Source organism: Cyprinus carpio, chromosome A12, assembly GCF_018340385.1.
Source record: "Cyprinus carpio isolate SPL01 chromosome A12, ASM1834038v1, whole genome shotgun sequence".
NCBI classification, from domain to species: Eukaryota; Metazoa; Chordata; class Actinopteri; order Cypriniformes; family Cyprinidae; genus Cyprinus; species Cyprinus carpio.
In genome coordinates, this window is record NC_056583.1 from 9876567 (window position 1) to 9894309 (window position 17743).

At 38.0% G+C, this 17743-nt stretch overlaps 1 protein-coding gene across 1 annotated transcript; it reads right to left on the reverse strand.

Annotated features, from left to right (window-relative positions):
* Positions 1-10750: 10750 nt before the first annotated feature.
* LOC109065782 (5-hydroxytryptamine receptor 7-like) lies at positions 10751-14415 on the reverse strand. Its single transcript, XM_019082784.2, has 2 exons — positions 13583-14415; positions 10751-12299 (listed from the first exon to the last, which is right to left on the reverse strand). The coding sequence occupies exons 1-2, from the start codon at positions 14107-14109 to the stop codon at positions 11549-11551; spliced, it is 1278 nt and encodes a 425-aa protein (XP_018938329.1). The 5' UTR covers positions 14110-14415; the 3' UTR covers positions 10751-11548.
* Positions 14416-17743: the final 3328 nt, after the last annotated feature.

The following is a 17743-nucleotide window of genomic DNA, read 5'->3' on the forward strand; positions in this document are numbered from 1 at the left end:
ACATTCAGTGAATGTCCTCTGAGGTATCACCATTTTCTGGGGACAGTCCTGGTTTTTGGTGTCCTGTCCCTGGAAATGTCTCCATTTTATCGCATGACAACACCACCCAGCAAATACCCTGCAAAAAGTCAGAGCAATATAATCTGGTTACCACAGAAGCCATGCAGTGATTTTCACCAATAAAGGGGCACACTGATCATTTGGTTGCACGCTGCTACTTTATAAACCTGAACAGAGCACCATTACAATCAGTACTATCATCAAAGTACACCCCAGTGTGAATAAATAATGAACTAAAATACTACACTTGCAACAATAACCTTTGCAGAAGGTACTTGTGCTCAAAATGAGCCTAGAATGCAAAATTAAGGCTTAGAGTAGTAGTAGTGAAAGTTAGCAAGTTATAATTACTGTATATAGTACATTTACTGTTTGTGAAAATGATTTTTTAGTTGTATGTTCTATTTATTTTGTTTTATTTTTGTGTTTTTATAATTATGAAGATATATAATTTTATGATATTATAATGTTTTGATCTGTTTGCTATTTGCAGTGGTTGCTATTTTTCAGTGTGATTATTTTTGTGTGTCAGTGAGTTTTATTAAAGCCAGTTAGGATTGGTTTGACCCACAAACATGATAATTATTAATTATAATAATAGTGCATGGAGCCCACAACAATTAAAAACCAAAAACATAAAACATTTTCAAATTCATAAAAGCAAGTGAGATTTCAGTGATATTGTGACTACTGAACTAGGAAATGTCGTTTTCTTTTTTTTTTCTTTTTTGTGAAACATGCATGAATGAATTGCTCACAGTAAGATCTATAATATGCATTTAGAAAATTGGGTGAATTTTCATTTCATGCCAACTTTAATTTAGTAACAGTGCAATGTGAGTTTTAGCATGTGTAAATGTCAATACAGTGCTCTATAGTGTCATATTAAATTTAACACCATCAAACAGAAGTGGATTTTAATCGGCCAGGCTTGGCTTTGGTCTCAGCCCCTGCCACAGTGTGATGAATTGATTGACATCTTCACTCTGTCATGGCAGTTCATCAGCTCACTCTCTAGGCAGCAAATGGTCCATTAAGGGAATGTGCTTATGTTTTTGACCACACTTTGTCTGTATTATCGTACAGAGAAAGGGCAATGCTGCATGGTGCCATGTGCTTATATGGTCATTTGGAGGTTGAGGGATAAATTTGGTGGCTGATGGCTCATTTCAATCTATTCTGACCCAAATTTATTTTATTTAGATGAAATAAAGTCAGTGTGAAATTCCTTGTAACTGCTGGGGATTTCAGCCAGAGGTGACAATTATTTCAGGCAACACTGGTATTGTGTTAATGTCTTTTGTTGTCTGTGGGTGACAAACGTTAGGGAAAAAAATTAATTCAGAGAAATGGCTTTGACTATTAGGATATGCTCATCTACATCCTTAGTTCTGACAGGAGTAAACAGTATAGTGGACTCACAGTGCTTTCATGGACAGGGTGCTTTGGTGCCCTAATGTAAACACCGTCATGATGCCTGATTTTAGAGACAGCAGCAGGCGAAATGACTTATGAAAAGTGGCATTAAATATTGAAATTGGTGCAAGCATGTCAGCTTTCATTTTCTACTTCATTTGTTTCAGAGTGAAAATCCCATACTCCTTTCACCAGCCTTATGAACGTTTTCAGGACTGCCATATTGAGCTTCATTACTCTAATATCAGAAGGGTCACTGCACCAGCCCAACAACTCCACTTATCAATTGCCACAAGATCCCTAAGCAAAACAAGCAACACATCATTCCTGTGGCAAACTGCTTTTTAAATGCAATGGCATATTGAACATCTAGTAGTATCTCTTCTTGCCCATGCAACTGCAATATCACACAAGCAAGTTCAGCCGAGCATATGATGTTCTTATACGTTCTGTAAACAAGTAATCAACATTGTACATCCTTATGACTTTTCAGACAAAAATAACCAGATAGATCGTATTTCCACAAAAAGCTAAAGCTTTGTGTGTCAACGAGCAACACAGACCAAAAGCCATTCTGAAATAGCCTATATGAGTGAAGAGAAGTGAAAGGGATTTAAAGAAGTCATATGATGTTGCTAAAAAGAACATTATTTTGTGTATTTGGTGTAATGAAATGTGTTTATGTAGATTAAGGTTCAAAAAACGCTTCGGTTACTTAATGTAACCTCGGTTCCCTGAGATAAGGGAATGAGCATTATGTATGGAAAAACAACTTTTTTCCTTTCTGCTGAAGCCTGATTTGTTCACATTTGTGTAGCTGCACAAACCAGTTGCGCTTCAGCCAGCCAAAGGGGGCGGGGCCAACCGCTATATAGGTCGGTACATAGCGCCATTCATCAATGAATCCAATCACACCGTACTACGAGCAACAATTATATGCTGCTCTGCAAGCCCAGTTTAAGATCACTAATAAGGGCCCTAAGGGACCTAGGCATTATCTCGCACCCAACTTAGCTGAGGGAATGAGAAACTACTACCCACATGGGAGGTTTAAACAGATAGAATCCGTGCCTACAGGGCGGGGATATCTAAGTTATAGAATCTGGCAAAAGTGGACAGCGACGACCAGCCAGTGGCCGCACAGATCTCACTGATAGATATGCCACTGGACCACGCCCATGAGGAGGCCATTCCCCTTGTGGAGTGGGCTCTCACACCAATAGGGCATTCCAGTCCTTCTGATGCGTAAGCCAAAGCTATTGCATCAACAGTCCAGTGAGGCAGTCTTTGCTTGGTAACCGGCAGACACTTCTGTCAGCATCCAAAGCAAACAAACAGTTGTTCAGAGACTGCCTTAACAGTTTAGAACATTCCAAATAGACGCTCAGAGCCCTAACAGGGCAGAGAGCGTTCGGTCCCTGCTCGCCGTCTGCAGCGGGGAGTCCCAATAGGGATATTACTTGCGCTCTAAGGGAGTAGAGAGCACTTAGGAACATAGCCGTGTCTCGGTTTCAAAATGACCTTGCAGTCATTGAGCCCAAACTCAAGACACGAGGCACTGACTGAAAGCGCTTGTAAGTCACCCACACACTTAACCGACGCCAAAGCAAGGGGAAGGGCCGTTTTAAGCGATAAGGGCTGCAAGTCAGCCAAACTGAGCGGCTCAAATGGGCCTTTTTAGGGCCCCTAGGACCATGGATAAGTCCCAGCACGGCACAGTCCGAGGGCGAGGAGGATTCAGTCTTCTTGCGCCCTTCAGAAATTTAATGACCAAGTCTCAAATGATTCGCTGCAATAGCCTGTCCGGCCTGTCCGGCTCCTGCATAAGCCCTGTAGGCAATAGCCGAGGTGGTCCTGCAGGGCTTAGATGGATGCGCTGCATGGCCCTTTAAGCCAAGGGGGGGGTTTGGTGTAACCCCTTTCGTCAGCACCGTCAACGGTGGTGAGAGCTGCTGCAGTAGAGGGGTTCACTTGTGCTGAGTAGGGGGCTCGCCACGTCTTGGTGAGCTCGTCATAGACGGCTGGCAAGAACGGGGCTGGGCGCTGGTGCGAGGATTGCTGGCGGGTCTCTGGCAGGAACCATTCATCCAATAAGCCATGGGCGGGCTCGTCCGGAGCCGACCACTCGAGGCCCAGATCCTCCACGGCCTTTGCGAGGACACTGATTAGCTCAGCATCTGGCTTTGGCCTCGGCCCTTCAGTGGGGCTGCTTTGGGCACCTTGCCGGAATCACCCCATTCCTCCGTTTCTAATGCTCCCAAGGACACAGAGTCGTCGGCGGTGATGTCATCAATGACGATGTCCTCGGACGCGCTGAATGAGACCAGCCCACTTGCAGCTGAAGAGGGGCACTGGTCCTCATGTGCGAAGCACATCGGCGTGAGAGGACACAGGGAGGGCGGGGCACGCAGGCACTGAGCCGACGTGACACTGTCGGAGCCCGCTAGAAAAGATCCACTGCCCCGCTGTTTTTTCCTCTGAGGGGAGGTAAAAGACTGGAAGGCCTGGCAGAGGGGATCACCTTGATGGAACAAAAGGTTCATGCTTTTGCAAAAAGAGCACGAGGCAGAGGCAGATGGCGCTCTCGCTGTGCTCGTCTTCATCGTGCAAGAGTCCCTTGCACGAACCACACTTGTGGCGCGACATTTGAATCAACGTGCGCTGAAAATTTGCTCTTTAGGAAATTTGCTCTTACCCGGATGCCAGATGCCTGCAGTGATCCTTCCGTCGCTGCTTTCGGCTTCTTCAGTGAGCAGAGCTTCTTGCAGTAGAGTCAGCGAAGAGATGATCCTCATCGCTGAAGGAGAATAATCTGATAAATGGCGCTACGGACTGACCTATATAGCAGTTGGCCCCGCCCCCTTTGGTGGGCTGACGTGCCATTGGTTTGTGCAGCTACACAAACGTGAACAAATCAGGCTTCAGCAGAAAGGAATAAATGATTTGTTCAGATTCGTTCACTGATTCGTTCAGTGACCATTTCTTCATATTTCACAAATACACCAGCAGGTGGCGAAAAAGAGTGTCTTTTGTGTTATGTCTTAAATCAATGAATGTATTCACTTGTTACAAAAACTGATTTGTATGGAGCCCCGCACATAACATGCAAGAAAAAATAAATAAATTGTGCGCACGATTTACTAATTCGTTCCCTCAATGTACTAAAACATGCACGCGATTACTATTGCGTTCCCTCGATTTACTATTGCATTCCCTCGATTTGCTAAATCGTGTGCACAATTTATAAATCGAGTTAACGCAATAGTAAATCGAGGGAACGCAATAGTAATCATGTGTACATTTTAGTACATTGAGGGAACGAATTAGTAAATCGTGCTCACGATTTAGCCTACTATTTCTTCCTGCATGCCATGTGCGGGGCTCTCCGTAGATTTGGCTTTATAAAAATGTGTGCATAATCGCATTAAATAAAGTCTAAATAAATTGTTCAGATGAACAAAGCACAAGGTTTTCTTGCATAATTAACATTTTAATTGTTTGGTCAGACAGTTCATATATAATATATTCACATTCATAAATCGGGGATTAAACGTGGAGTTATGTTCTGTATGCTAAATATGAAAACAAGTGTATGTGCACAGTACCTATAACTGCGCTTTGCATCTGCTGATTGCTGATCGAGATTGACATGCTAAATGGCCAACTATACCCCGGTATACTCTCATTCATTTTGTTGACGACTGAGATAGGCTATGTACCAGTTCATTTCATTCACGAACGAAATGTATCAGTTCATTCAACTCAATCACGAACGACATATGTAACAGTTCAGTCATTTCATTCACAAACGAGATGTACCAGTTAATTAAACTCGTTCCCAAACATTCACGAACGACATGTACCAGTTCAGTCATTTCAGGTCTCTTGATCTCGTTCAGACTCAAACGAAACTTGTTCAGTGAAGGGCATATTCGTTCACTATATTCAACAAATCACATGCTCCGTCACATCTCATACTCAAAGGCTATTGGCTCGAGGTTGAGTAATTCTTTGACATGATGTTAATCCCTAAAATACAAGATATTGGTGCAAAAAAATGCCTCTGTATGAGTTTCTGTCTCATATTTATATCAAGCGATAGACTATCACACAATCAGTGAGAGCAATATCACACAAGTGATATCACAGAACAAGTGCAAATGTGATTTTATACAACAGTTCAGTAAATAAGAAGTTAATATTGCGCTATATTTTAAACACAATTTTGTGAGTTTTTGTTAAATTTTGCCAATGAAAATATTACCTAAAAGCCACAGCAGAATTGTTGTATCTGAGCAACACAGCTGTGTTTAGTTTCTGAACGAATCGTGTCTGGATTTCTGAAAGAAATATGTTTAATCAGGTTTATATGTTTTTGGTTCAACCAATGGCCATTTGAAATGGGTGAATATTAACCTTTTTTCTCTCTTACCCTTTACCCTTCCATATTAATTATTTACCAAATCTGCAATTGAGCCTCTCATTAAGCAGACCTTGTTACAAATGTTAACAGATGTTATAAATGTATCTCTTGCACTGCCTAATTTATTTCTTGGAGTGCCACAGTGCTGCATTACCATGGCATCTGCCTTTGCTGAAGTTGAGAGACTGACTTACATAAGCATCTATGAATAATTTTTTGAGCATCGCAGTACATGCCTGTGCTTTTTACAGTGAAGTCCATCCCATTTAGATGTAAAATACAGCCAGAGTGGATGGGGTGACCTAACTTCGGTCAGGATAGGTTTAAAATGGAAATGAACTCTTGCTTGAAACAAGAAGAAATATTTTGCACATTGTGAACAAGAAGATCCTCTGATTTTGAATGTGCAATGTCATCAGGGAGCTTAATGAGAAAGAACGAGGTGTAACTTTGAAAAGACAAAGTCAACTGTGTCTTTTGATTGCAGTTTGCACCCTGTGTTCCAGGCTGGCACCCCACCAGTCATCCTTCTCACATATATAAACACAGACAACCTGCAAGGATAAATTATGAGTCACAGGGTTCTTTATTTACCAAAACATCCTCAACAAACAAAGCCAAGTTGAATTTTAATGATAATTGTTGAGTCCCCTGTTGATTGATTTTAGAGTCTAACTGAAGTAATGCATGTTTGAACATAAACAAAAGCGTGTGAGATGACCTTTTTATTTTAAGGATTTATGGCAATCTCAGACTTCATTGAAAAACATGATGTGAATAAATCCTCGGAGGATTTCCAATTTAGACAATAAACCTGACACCTGACATTCTGTACAAATCCTTGGCACCTTGCTACATGATGAAGAGTCCTTGAAGAGTGTTGCCCTGGTGAATAACAGTATGTCAGCTGAAGGGTGTGCTCTGCAAGTTTATTACTGGCGAGAGTGAAATGCATTTTCTCCAGTTACATGTCAGAGTATGAAGACTAAATCCAGACTCTGTCAGCCAGGCCTCAATATTAAACTAAAACCATTACATTTACAATTATTTGACTTTGAAATGTATTTTATGAATTATTTAAAATGTTACTTTTATTGTAAAGAATTGACTTATTAATCATTACTAAAAAGTATTTCTTGAACAGCATACAAAATCCTGAAAAAAACAATTACAGTTGCTTAAAAAAAAAAAAAAAAAAATCTTTTAGAGAGAGATCCCCCTTGTATGATTAACCATATATTTTGCTCCATGTAAATATCAGTCAATAGTGTGCCATGTCAGTCTTGTTAAATGAGAGATGCTTACCTACGATCTCAATACAATAATGCGCGACAGAGTAGCTGTGTCTTCAGGTTCACTGGAGAGTGAGATTAGTGCAATGGCAGCAAGCCTCTCCACATTAGCACAGGCCAAAAGCTAGTCCTGCTGTGAAGCTGGCAAAAGCTGAGGAGCTTAAAATAACCACAAACCTAACAAATCAACCTCTTTACCAACTTAACCAGTCAAGAGGCAAAGTTCTAATAATACACAGAACTTATGTTCTAAACGTCTGATATCACAATAGAGAAAATGCTTATATTTAGCATTTTTCTAATTTCAATTTTCTAATTTTTCTATTTAGCAAACTAACAGAGTAAAAATTTAATAAAATCCCTGATTTTCACCTCTCTTTTTGGACCTCTGAATATTTTAAATCAATGAATTTATTAGCACACTGTAGTTTATGCAGTGTTCATCAATTACATTATTTTATTTTATTTAAATCAAAGTCATATCTACATTGCTATAAAAAAAAAATCATTTTTTATACTATTATCAGCAGAAAGCATGGAGAGAATATTGATGGCCTCTATCAGTTCAAAGTCATTGCCAGATGCAATTAAGCATCACGTCTTTATTTCCTGCAGCTCTTATCTGGTTCTTGTGACAATTGTATTCATTCCCATTGGGAACATTTAAACATTTCACAGCGGCCAGTGAATAACGGCATAAAACAGTTGAATAAATCAGTCAGCATTTACAGAGGTTGTTCCCCCTCTCCTTAATACCTGTTCTTAATTGCTGTCATTTATTAATTCCTGACTTCATGTTAGTAATGGTACCTGCTGTGGAGAAACCTCTGAGGTGTTATTCCTGACTGCTTGTGAAGTTCTGTTAATGATGTAGTCTGACTGCATCAAACTCCAGGACATCTGGTCAATTACAGCTTCTCATCAAGGAAGGAGAAGTTCAGGCTCCTGGAAATAGAGATTCAATGTCAGGCACCATAATATTCAGATTTTTTTTTTCTAAAAAAAAACCCTTGTTAGCCTGTACGTCCAGTTTGTGTGCCAGAGCCCCAATGATGTTGGGCTAATAATATCACCTCCTCTTGCTTTCAGTGCGTTTGGACTGTCCTTCAGGGCTGTATGATTTATTAGTCTTGAGACTTCTTTGTTTCAGAGGTAGCGGAGGGAATCATGTTCACATGGAGTGATGTATTGCGTGGAATCTGTTCGGGGCGTGCAGTGTACTAAAGAACAGCAGACAGGGGTTCCAAACACTGACAGGCTCATTCTTACTTTCCTTTGTAAGTTAAGATTGCAACTATAATGATGCCAGGTGGAATTTTTGTGCTTATGTGATATGTCTTTGATAAAACACACCTAAAAGAAGCAAATAGTATGGGCGGATAAAGTGTTTTTATGTGGAAGATCTCTTTTTGAGCAGTAGGATGTAAAGCATGAAGAATGTTGCTTCCAGAGCTTGATACCCATATAGAAGATCAGTATCTTAAGTGTATTTCCAGGCTGGAAAACATCACTCTTTCTTTGTACATGGTGTAGGTTGAAGGACGTGTCTCTCTGATTGAACTGATATGTGTGTTGGTACTTCTGAAACTGGTGGCAATAGATTCACCTTGAAATCTTCCCTGCACTGATGTATTGGAATCAATTGCTGAAATATTTATTTATTTGCAGATAGCCTAATTCAAAAGGAGGTTTTATAGATGATTTGAGTTAAAACGTACAACATTTATAAGGTGTGCAATTAGTAATAAATACAGTTATTTTTATTAGGCTGTTGCCATGACATTCGCGACACTGTGAAAGAAAGAAGACCAACTGTAATTTAGTATGTAAGTACTACAAAGATGCCAACACTGTCAGTAAATTTTTAATTAACTGAATCAGTCAACATCAATAGGATATTTTCTTAAATATCTTACATACTTTTCTTAAATATCTTACATTAAAAGGAATATTAATATTAAAGGAATATCATGACAGTGCTGCCTTGCAAACACTGATATTGTTTAGATATTCAGATTATATTTGCCAGACTGCAAGGAGAACAAGAAAAAGAGTGTCATCAGTAGCAATAAACTGTTTCAAAGTTCATTTAATAGTGATCACTGGTAGTGTTAAAGTTACCATTTTAAAATGACGCTATACATACATAGAATTAAACTACAGGACTACAGTCTTTAACCTCATAATTTACAATATTAAACTGACAGATGTCCTCTGTGAATAAAGTACACTGCTATTGCATATCACATTGAAGCCTGAAATGTGAATATATTTGCAGGTACATTGATTCTGACCAAACAGCCCCCTGGGAAATGGACAGGAACCAGCCCTCATGCTGTGCCGCCATAGATGGAAAAACAAGACTGAAAGACTCAGTGGGGCAGCGTGTTACAGCATTCAGAAAGAGGTACAATTTACGGAACAGTCGTTGGTCGTTCATGTTCAGTTCAGGTATAACATGAGAACAAAACTTCTTGACCGGTATAGGTTCTCTGAAACACTTGGAAAAACACTTTCTTGCTTTTTTTTTCATTTTTAATGTGGCCTAACTAATAACTCCTAAATAATATTATTTGCTTTTTAGGCTTAGATGCTTGACACGTTCCGTTGATGACATACCCTTTTATTTCCCGTTCTGTTTATAGAACAAAGTACAGTATGTGACCTCAGATGCTTGCAAAGCATAACTTTCACATCCTTGTACTATGAAAATCAGGCCAAAAATAAAAGCATAATGTGGACTTTGTTTCATGTCGAATAGCATGTCCATATACTAAAGCAATCACAAGTTTAATCCTAAATAATTAATTGACCACAGCAGTTTGTTTGGTGCCCACACCTTTTCTCTTTCAGGCCTGTTACTCTGTTTTAGGTAGGAATGCATAGGGACAATATTGATTATTGGTCAGTATTCACATATTCATTTGTATTCATTGGTCAGTATTAACTTTATTTGTCCAGGTTATTTTCTTTATTTTACATTTAAATTAACTTTGCTGTCAACAGTTCACTTCAAGTTAATCTACTTTTTTACCTATTATATTTTTATATTATATTTTATATTTTATTATATATTTACTGCATATTGGCCATGAAATACAACTTTAACATTGGTGCTATTTTTGGTTTTATACTACACAACCTTTGTATATTTATGTTTTTGTTATATGTTTATATTTTGTAAAATTTCTTTAAAAATAATTTTGAAAGGAATTTCAACATTTAATTTTTAGATTTAATTTAATAGTTATTATTATTATTATTATTATTATTACTATTATTATTGGCTGAATCTAATATTTTTGTTACCACATGACTTTTACCAACCTATTTTAATCTCTACTCATCATTCATGTTTAGTATTTTTCTTACAATAATAATTGTAACTTTATATGCGTAGACGTTTCATATACAAGAACGTGGTCACAGAGACACTTACTGCATGTTGATATATTGTTTATCATCTGTTGGCTAAGCATGCTGACAGAAATTAAAGGCACCTGCCCACCTGTCATTTTCACAGCTAGAAGAAAATAAATGCCTTGCTTCTAATAATATGATTGTTGGTGTGACACGCTCAGCTTGCTGTCACATTATTAGTGGCAATCACTGATGATGATTGGGAGGGCAGAAGGGATGGGACTGCAATGAAGTGGAGTGGTGAAATCATCTTTATGGTTGCTCGTACACTGCATACTTTATTCTTGTGTTCTATTATGCTTTATAAATTTGTCATTAGGTACTTAAAGAGATTCACCCCAAAATTAAAATTCTATGATCATTTACTCAACCTCATGTTGTTTCAAATCTGTCAAATCTGTTTTTTTTTTTTAATGTCTATATGATGGAAGTCGGCGGGGTCCAATGTGACTTTTCAAAAATGCTGAGGAAAGTCATACAGGTTTGGAATGATATGAGGGTGAGTAAATAGTGACAGAATTTAAGTTTATTGGTAAACTATCCTTTTTAAAGTAATCAATAACAAAAAAAAAGTTACTTCCATGCCGTGCTTATATTATATAGCCTATAATATAAGCACAGAAATAAACATCTAAGAATACTGTATGAAATACGAACATGATACCGGTGTATTAATCACTCTATGATTTTGATTACTATTTTTCTCATTCATTAAGCACATTCTACAGCAATACGTTCTAATTTATAAAGCCTTTTATAAAACATTCCATGAAGCTTTACAACCATTCCAATTTCACTTAATTGAAGTCATTGCAATTTGACTTAATTGAAGTGACTGAAAAGCTCTTCTGTGAGAGCAATAAAGAATTCATCAAAAATCTCTCAGTCTGCATGTGATTGCATCAGTCCCTAGAGAGACGTGAAGGGTACGGACAGCCTACACCAGGTCAGGTCTTTCAGCTAGTTTCAAAGCCTCGTGCATGCTGGCTGCTGATAGCTTGCGGTTGATGTTCCGATAGCGGCAGCGGATGAGGTTGTGGTAGGTGGTCCTGAGGTCTCTGTTGAAGAATGCATAAATAAAGGGGTTGATGAGCGAGTTGGCATAACCCAGCCAAAGCAGCGTCCTCTCCACCCACAAAGGCACGCAGCTACACTGCACTCCACAGATGAATGGCCGCGCGGTAGAAAGCAGGAAGAAGGGCAGCCAGCATACAGCAAAAGCCCCCACAACAATCCCGAGGGTGGCTGCTGCCTTCTGCTCTCTTTTGAAGATGGAGATGTTTTTACGGTCATTTTTGAGAAGGCGAGAAAAGCTCACACACACCTCCACCTCCCTCTGCAGCTTTAGGACCGCAGTCACGCAGTTTACGCTTTCCTCATCTTCGGCTTTGGGAAAGCCAGAGATTGTGTGTTTGGCAACACTCACCTTTGCCACTCTGTATATCCGGTAGTACATAATGAGCATCACGGACATGGGGATGTAGAAGGCCACGGCGGTGGAGTATATAGTGTAGCCCAGGTCCTGGCTGATCAGACACACATTGTCATCGTTGACATTCTGAGCCCATCCAAACAGTGGGGGCAGGGTGATGGAGGCAGAGAGAAGCCATACAGACAGCACTATTTTGGCCATGCACTTTCCACTCTGTCTCACAGGATACGTCAATGGCTTAGTGATGCCCAGGTACCTGAGAAAATGGAATGGAGAATGGGAAAATATGAAAGAAGGAAAAAAAGAACTGTTAAAGTGCATCACTGTCAAAGAATGCCTAAATGTGGGCACTTTCGCAGTGCCTTTCTTTGTCCTTCTTTGGAATATTACAATCTAAGCTTGAAATAAGTCCTTGAAAAGAGACCGGGGCTAGTTGTCATAATGAATAATTGTTTGTTTGTTTTTTAAATATTTGTTTGGTAAACAAGTGATTATAATAAAATCACAATGACATACATTCGGACAATAGTCGAATATATATAAAAAGGGGGATTTCTATAGCAAAGTTCTCATGACAAGTGTGTTTTTCAAAAATGTTACATACACTGTAAAAAGTGATAACCTTTAATTGAGATATACCTTAATGAGATATATCTACCTGATTTAACCCATAATTAAGTTAAGTTCAGAAACTTGAAAATAACTAATGTGAGTGATATTAAATAACATTGATTTTGACTTGAATAAAGCCAGTTAAGATGTTTTTAGATGTTTTTTTTTCAGTGCATAATTCTCTCTCTCTCTCTCTCTCTCTCTCTCTCTCTCTATATATATATATATATATATATATATATACATATATAAATGGTATGACTACTTGTTTTATTAATGGTTTACTGATGGCGTGACATTTTTTGCACGTTACTTTTTACATTTTGGCTGGCTTTATAAATAATTTTGTGTTTCAGAATTATTTAAGTGTTTACATTTTCCTGAAAATGTGTTTAAATAAGGCTGTTTAACAACATGTTCTATTGTTCTTTTGAAACATACAGGTATAGGACACTAAAAGTAAATGCAGTGGCGGAGCTAGAGTTTTATACATGGGCTGGGCAGGGGGTGGCCAAGATTAATTCAGGGGGTCCATAGACCATGACAAAAAATCAGTGTATAACTCCAAACTGGCATAAAAAAAAGCATGAATAAATCCTATGATTGCTGATTACTTCACATTACCCCACATTAGCTTTCTTACAGAAAATGAATGTGTGGAGTGAGCGTAAGCAGAGGCAGGAAGGTACGCCGGACGCGATGCGCACACCAAGTTAAGTCTATACAGAAACTGTTTTTCAAAAATTAACCACCCTGAAAAATTTTCAATGGGGTAAAAATGTAACAACTTAGCCCTGTCTCCTATACACACAATATACTGACTGAATGAAATATTTAAACTGTATACAGTAATCTATCACTGATTAATTTAACCAAATTATGTTTTCATGAATTTTAAATTACAGCACCTATATCTGGGAGACTCACCTGTCTATGCTTATGACACATAGTGTCATTATTGAAGCGGTGCAGCACATCACGTCCATGGCGATAAAAACATTACAGAAAACACGACCAAAGATCCACTGTCCTCCTATGAGATCAGTGATGCTGACAAACGGCATTACGACCACCGCAACCGACAGGTCTGCAACGGCCAGAGAAACGATTAAGTAATTAGAAGGTTGCTTCAGTTTCTTTACAAAACACACTGATATTACCACCAGCAAATTCCCGCAGATTGTTAAAAAGGTAAGCAAGGTCAGAACCCCTCCAATGAGCACTTTTTCAACATGTCCGTAACTCAAAATCGTCTCTCCGCATCTGGTCTCGTTATCCATAAAACTTGGCGTCGGCAAAGGTGTAATGGTATCATGCATCTTGTTAATAAAGCGCACGTCCATCACTTCAGATGTCAAACTAGTCATGAGTGCCTGCACGCGATCCTTCGTCAGTGTCGAGATCATATTTACTGTTGAGAGCTGTCCTTGGTTCTGAAAAGATGCTGCTCTCATTGTCCATCAGATATCCAAGTACATGATGTGTAATTACACACATGTACTGCACTGGGCCAACAGAAGGACTTCCTATCTACACGCGAAGAGCCATTCAAGTTGTCAAGTTAACGCTCACAGAACGAACCGCGCGCTCTTTACGGCATTCATTTTATTGGCGTCTTGACTGTGCGTAATGACGCGAGATGTTTATGGGCGTGACTCTTTTTAAAAAATTACAGAATGCACCCTATTGTGACAGTATGATAGTCATCTTATGAGACAAGTCAAACAGGACAATATCACCTTGTAAGAGAGAAAGAGGGTATAAGCGTCACAATAAATTAAACTTCCATTCATTTAAGAATTGTGGGCTAGTGTAAACAAGAACAGCAAAAAAAAAAAAAAAAAAAAGCCAATAATATTTCCTGACACTTTGATTAAAAAATATTTTCTCTATTACCATCTCATGGCCTAACATAGAAATACGATAAGCCTATTAATTATTTGATCATAGTGTTATTCCTACAATATAAAAAATTAAGCCACTAAAATTGAGTTTAATATTACCTTAAGTGAAGTTGCAATTCATTGCATTTATTTGATCAGTTTAAATTTTATTCCTCTTAAAACTCAATAATAATAATAAGCTGAACATATTGTGATAAGATGTTCCTACAATATTGAATATATATATGTATATAATATATATATATATATATATATATATATATATAATGAAAAATTAAGAAATTAAATCTCTGAACTGTGTGTAGCATTGTATAAGATGAATTAATGCAGGATAATTTCAAATCATTTAGATTTGCAGAGAAGGCTAAGGTATTTGTGAATAATGAGTATTTGTGATTAAGACTAAAACTGGAAGAACATTGAGGTACAGGAACAGTAGCCTGTTTGGCTTCCAGTCATCATTAACTCATCGAGGTGGGATATGATGGAGTCTTCTACCTCTACAGAATGACTTCAGTTCACACGACGAGGGAGAACGGCGGTCCCAAAAACCCTGCAGGAGAGAAATAAAAAGGTAAGGCCATGTATTATTCAAGAGGAGTTAAAACAAAAAAAAAACACTGGACAGAGAGGAAAAGAAAAGGGTAAGAAAAAGAGAGGGATGAGTGGCTAGAGAACAAGGAGGGGGGAGGAAACATGAAAGCCAGTAGAGAAAGTGGGAGGATAAAGACAGTGACAGGAGATACGTCAAGGACAGTTCAAATAGGGTTATTTGTATGTAAGTGCACTTGCATTGTAGATTTATAATTTATAATGTAACTGACAGTTGGATTTTATTAACAACAGATTATGTAGTATTGTAATTATCTATGCGTACAATGAGAACAAATATATATATATATATATATATATATATATATACATATATATATATATAATACACATAATTTTCATTTTCTTATTAGTCAATGTGTGTTCTTAAAGGGATACTCCATCCCAAAATGAAAATTTTGTCATTGTCATTAATCACTTACCCCCATGTCGTTCCAAACCCATAAAACCTCCGTTCATCTTCGGAACACAATTTAAGATATTTTGGATGAAAACCAGGAGGCTTGAGACTGTCCCATAGACTGCCAGGTAAATAGCAGTGTCAAGGTCCATAAAAGGTATGAAAGTCATCATCAGAATACTCCATCTGCCATCAGATGTGCAATCTGCTCTGTTTCTACGTGTATTTAGCTTTGATTTGAAATAAAACAGTGCATCTTTGTAGTGCAGATGACAGAGAAGAGCATACACAGCATACGGTGATATGGAAACACAGAGGAGACCACTGAAAAAGGAATTATTGAATAAAGTCATTATTTTTGTTTTCTTCGCTTACAAAAAGTGTTCCCGTCGCTTCATATAACCCAGATTGCACGTCTGATGGCAGATGGAGTATTCTGATGGCAACTTTCATACCTTTTATGGACCTTGACACTGTTATTTACCTGGCAGTCTATGGGACAGTCTCAAGCCTTCAGGTTTTCATCCAAAATATCTTAAATTGTGTTCCAAAGATGAACAAAGCTTTTACAGGTTTGGAACGACATGGGGGTGAGTGATTAATGACAAAATGTTCATTTTGGGGTGGAGTATCCCTTTTAGCACACCTGTTTTTGAACAGATTCATTTTGTACATTTCCTGTTTTAGGTGGCTTCTATTACCAAATATGGACAACTCCAAAATGCACTGGATGAGTCTCTCAAAATAAAAATGTTTCTTTATAATTACAGATATTACAAATATACATTGGCCCACAAAATCACACCTGGACAAATGTGGAAGAACCAGCATCTTGGCATGAGCCACTCAATTATGGAGTGAAAACAGTATCAAAACCTTCTACAGATGCACGCGAGAGATCCACAGGCGCGCACACAAATCCAAAAATGCACACGAGAGATCCACATTCGCGCACACAATCCACAAACGCACACGAGAGGTAAATTCGCCCAAACAAATCCACAAATGTCGAGAGCGCACTGTTGTAGCGCAAAAGTACATTAATATGACATGCAAGTGCGAATCTCCACGCTCACACGCGGATTTCATTTGCTCTTGCATTAAACCGGATGCACGCTTTCGGGCGCACAAAAGGTTGTGCAGGCACTTAAAACACTCAAAAGTGTGCACGCTCAAACTGCGCCCTTTGCACTCACAAACCTATTCGTGCTGGTGTGCTAGAAATTAATTATTTTCACACCTGGACTAAACGTTGTCAAAAGTTATCAACCAATTAGACTTCCACTACTGACAGATTAAAATACTACGTGAAATTGAATTGGCTGAGAGAGAACTGCACCTGGAATTCTTTTGACAATCAAAGATGGATCTTTAATTTCGTTACAGTTCAATAATATTTAGCAATATAAATCAAATGTATATTAGATTGCTGGGACTGGAGTGCTTGGATGATTTGTACTAATAAATAACCTAGTCTGACTGTCTAACTGGTTGGTTAAACCCCTATGAGCGATTTATCAAAAAATAACATATTATAGTCTATATGACTCTTAAAACACTGCATATAAAAAAAAATCAATGTTGTCATATTATGTCAGATACCTCAAAAAAAATTTAAATCAGTGCAATGAATTCTCAATCTGTACAATAATGCCAATAATAAGTAACAATTATAAAGTTTGCTATCAAATCAACATCAAATGCTAAATGTAAATGATGCACATGATATAACACAATAACTGCTGTGATAGAATCACTGTTTGGACATTTATTGTTTTTGAGGGGTTTTTTTTTCATCCAGAGTTTGTTTTCAGTTCTGATTTTAGTTCTGACCCACTTCGTATCAGCTACACATTCAATGCCACTCTCCCATAGCATATAATGATGTTATGATAAATATAAGAAATTTGTTATGGTTGTATCTTTGTTCTCCACATTTTAATTATTTAGGGAATAGTGCATCTGACCCTGATCTAAATAATTCTGTCTTTAATCAGAATATGTTAGAGTATTTTTTATTAATTGTTTTAGTGCAAGAGGGATGGCTCTACACACAGTATTATATTCTCTAAAGGAACATTTTATTGCATATTTCTCCATGAATGCATTATACTGAATTAACTGGCCATCTTAATCTATTAAATCGATAATATATAGAACTTTTTTCTCAAA

Coding starts and splice junctions, on each gene's coding strand:
- LOC109065782 (XM_019082784.2), bottom strand. CDS start 14,109: ATGAGAGCAGCATCTTTTCAGAACCAAGGACAGCTCTCAACAGTAAAT. Junction 12,300..13,582: donor TGTGTCATAAGCATAGACAG/GTGAGTCTCCCA, acceptor CCATTTTCTCAG/GTACCTGGGCATCACTAAGC.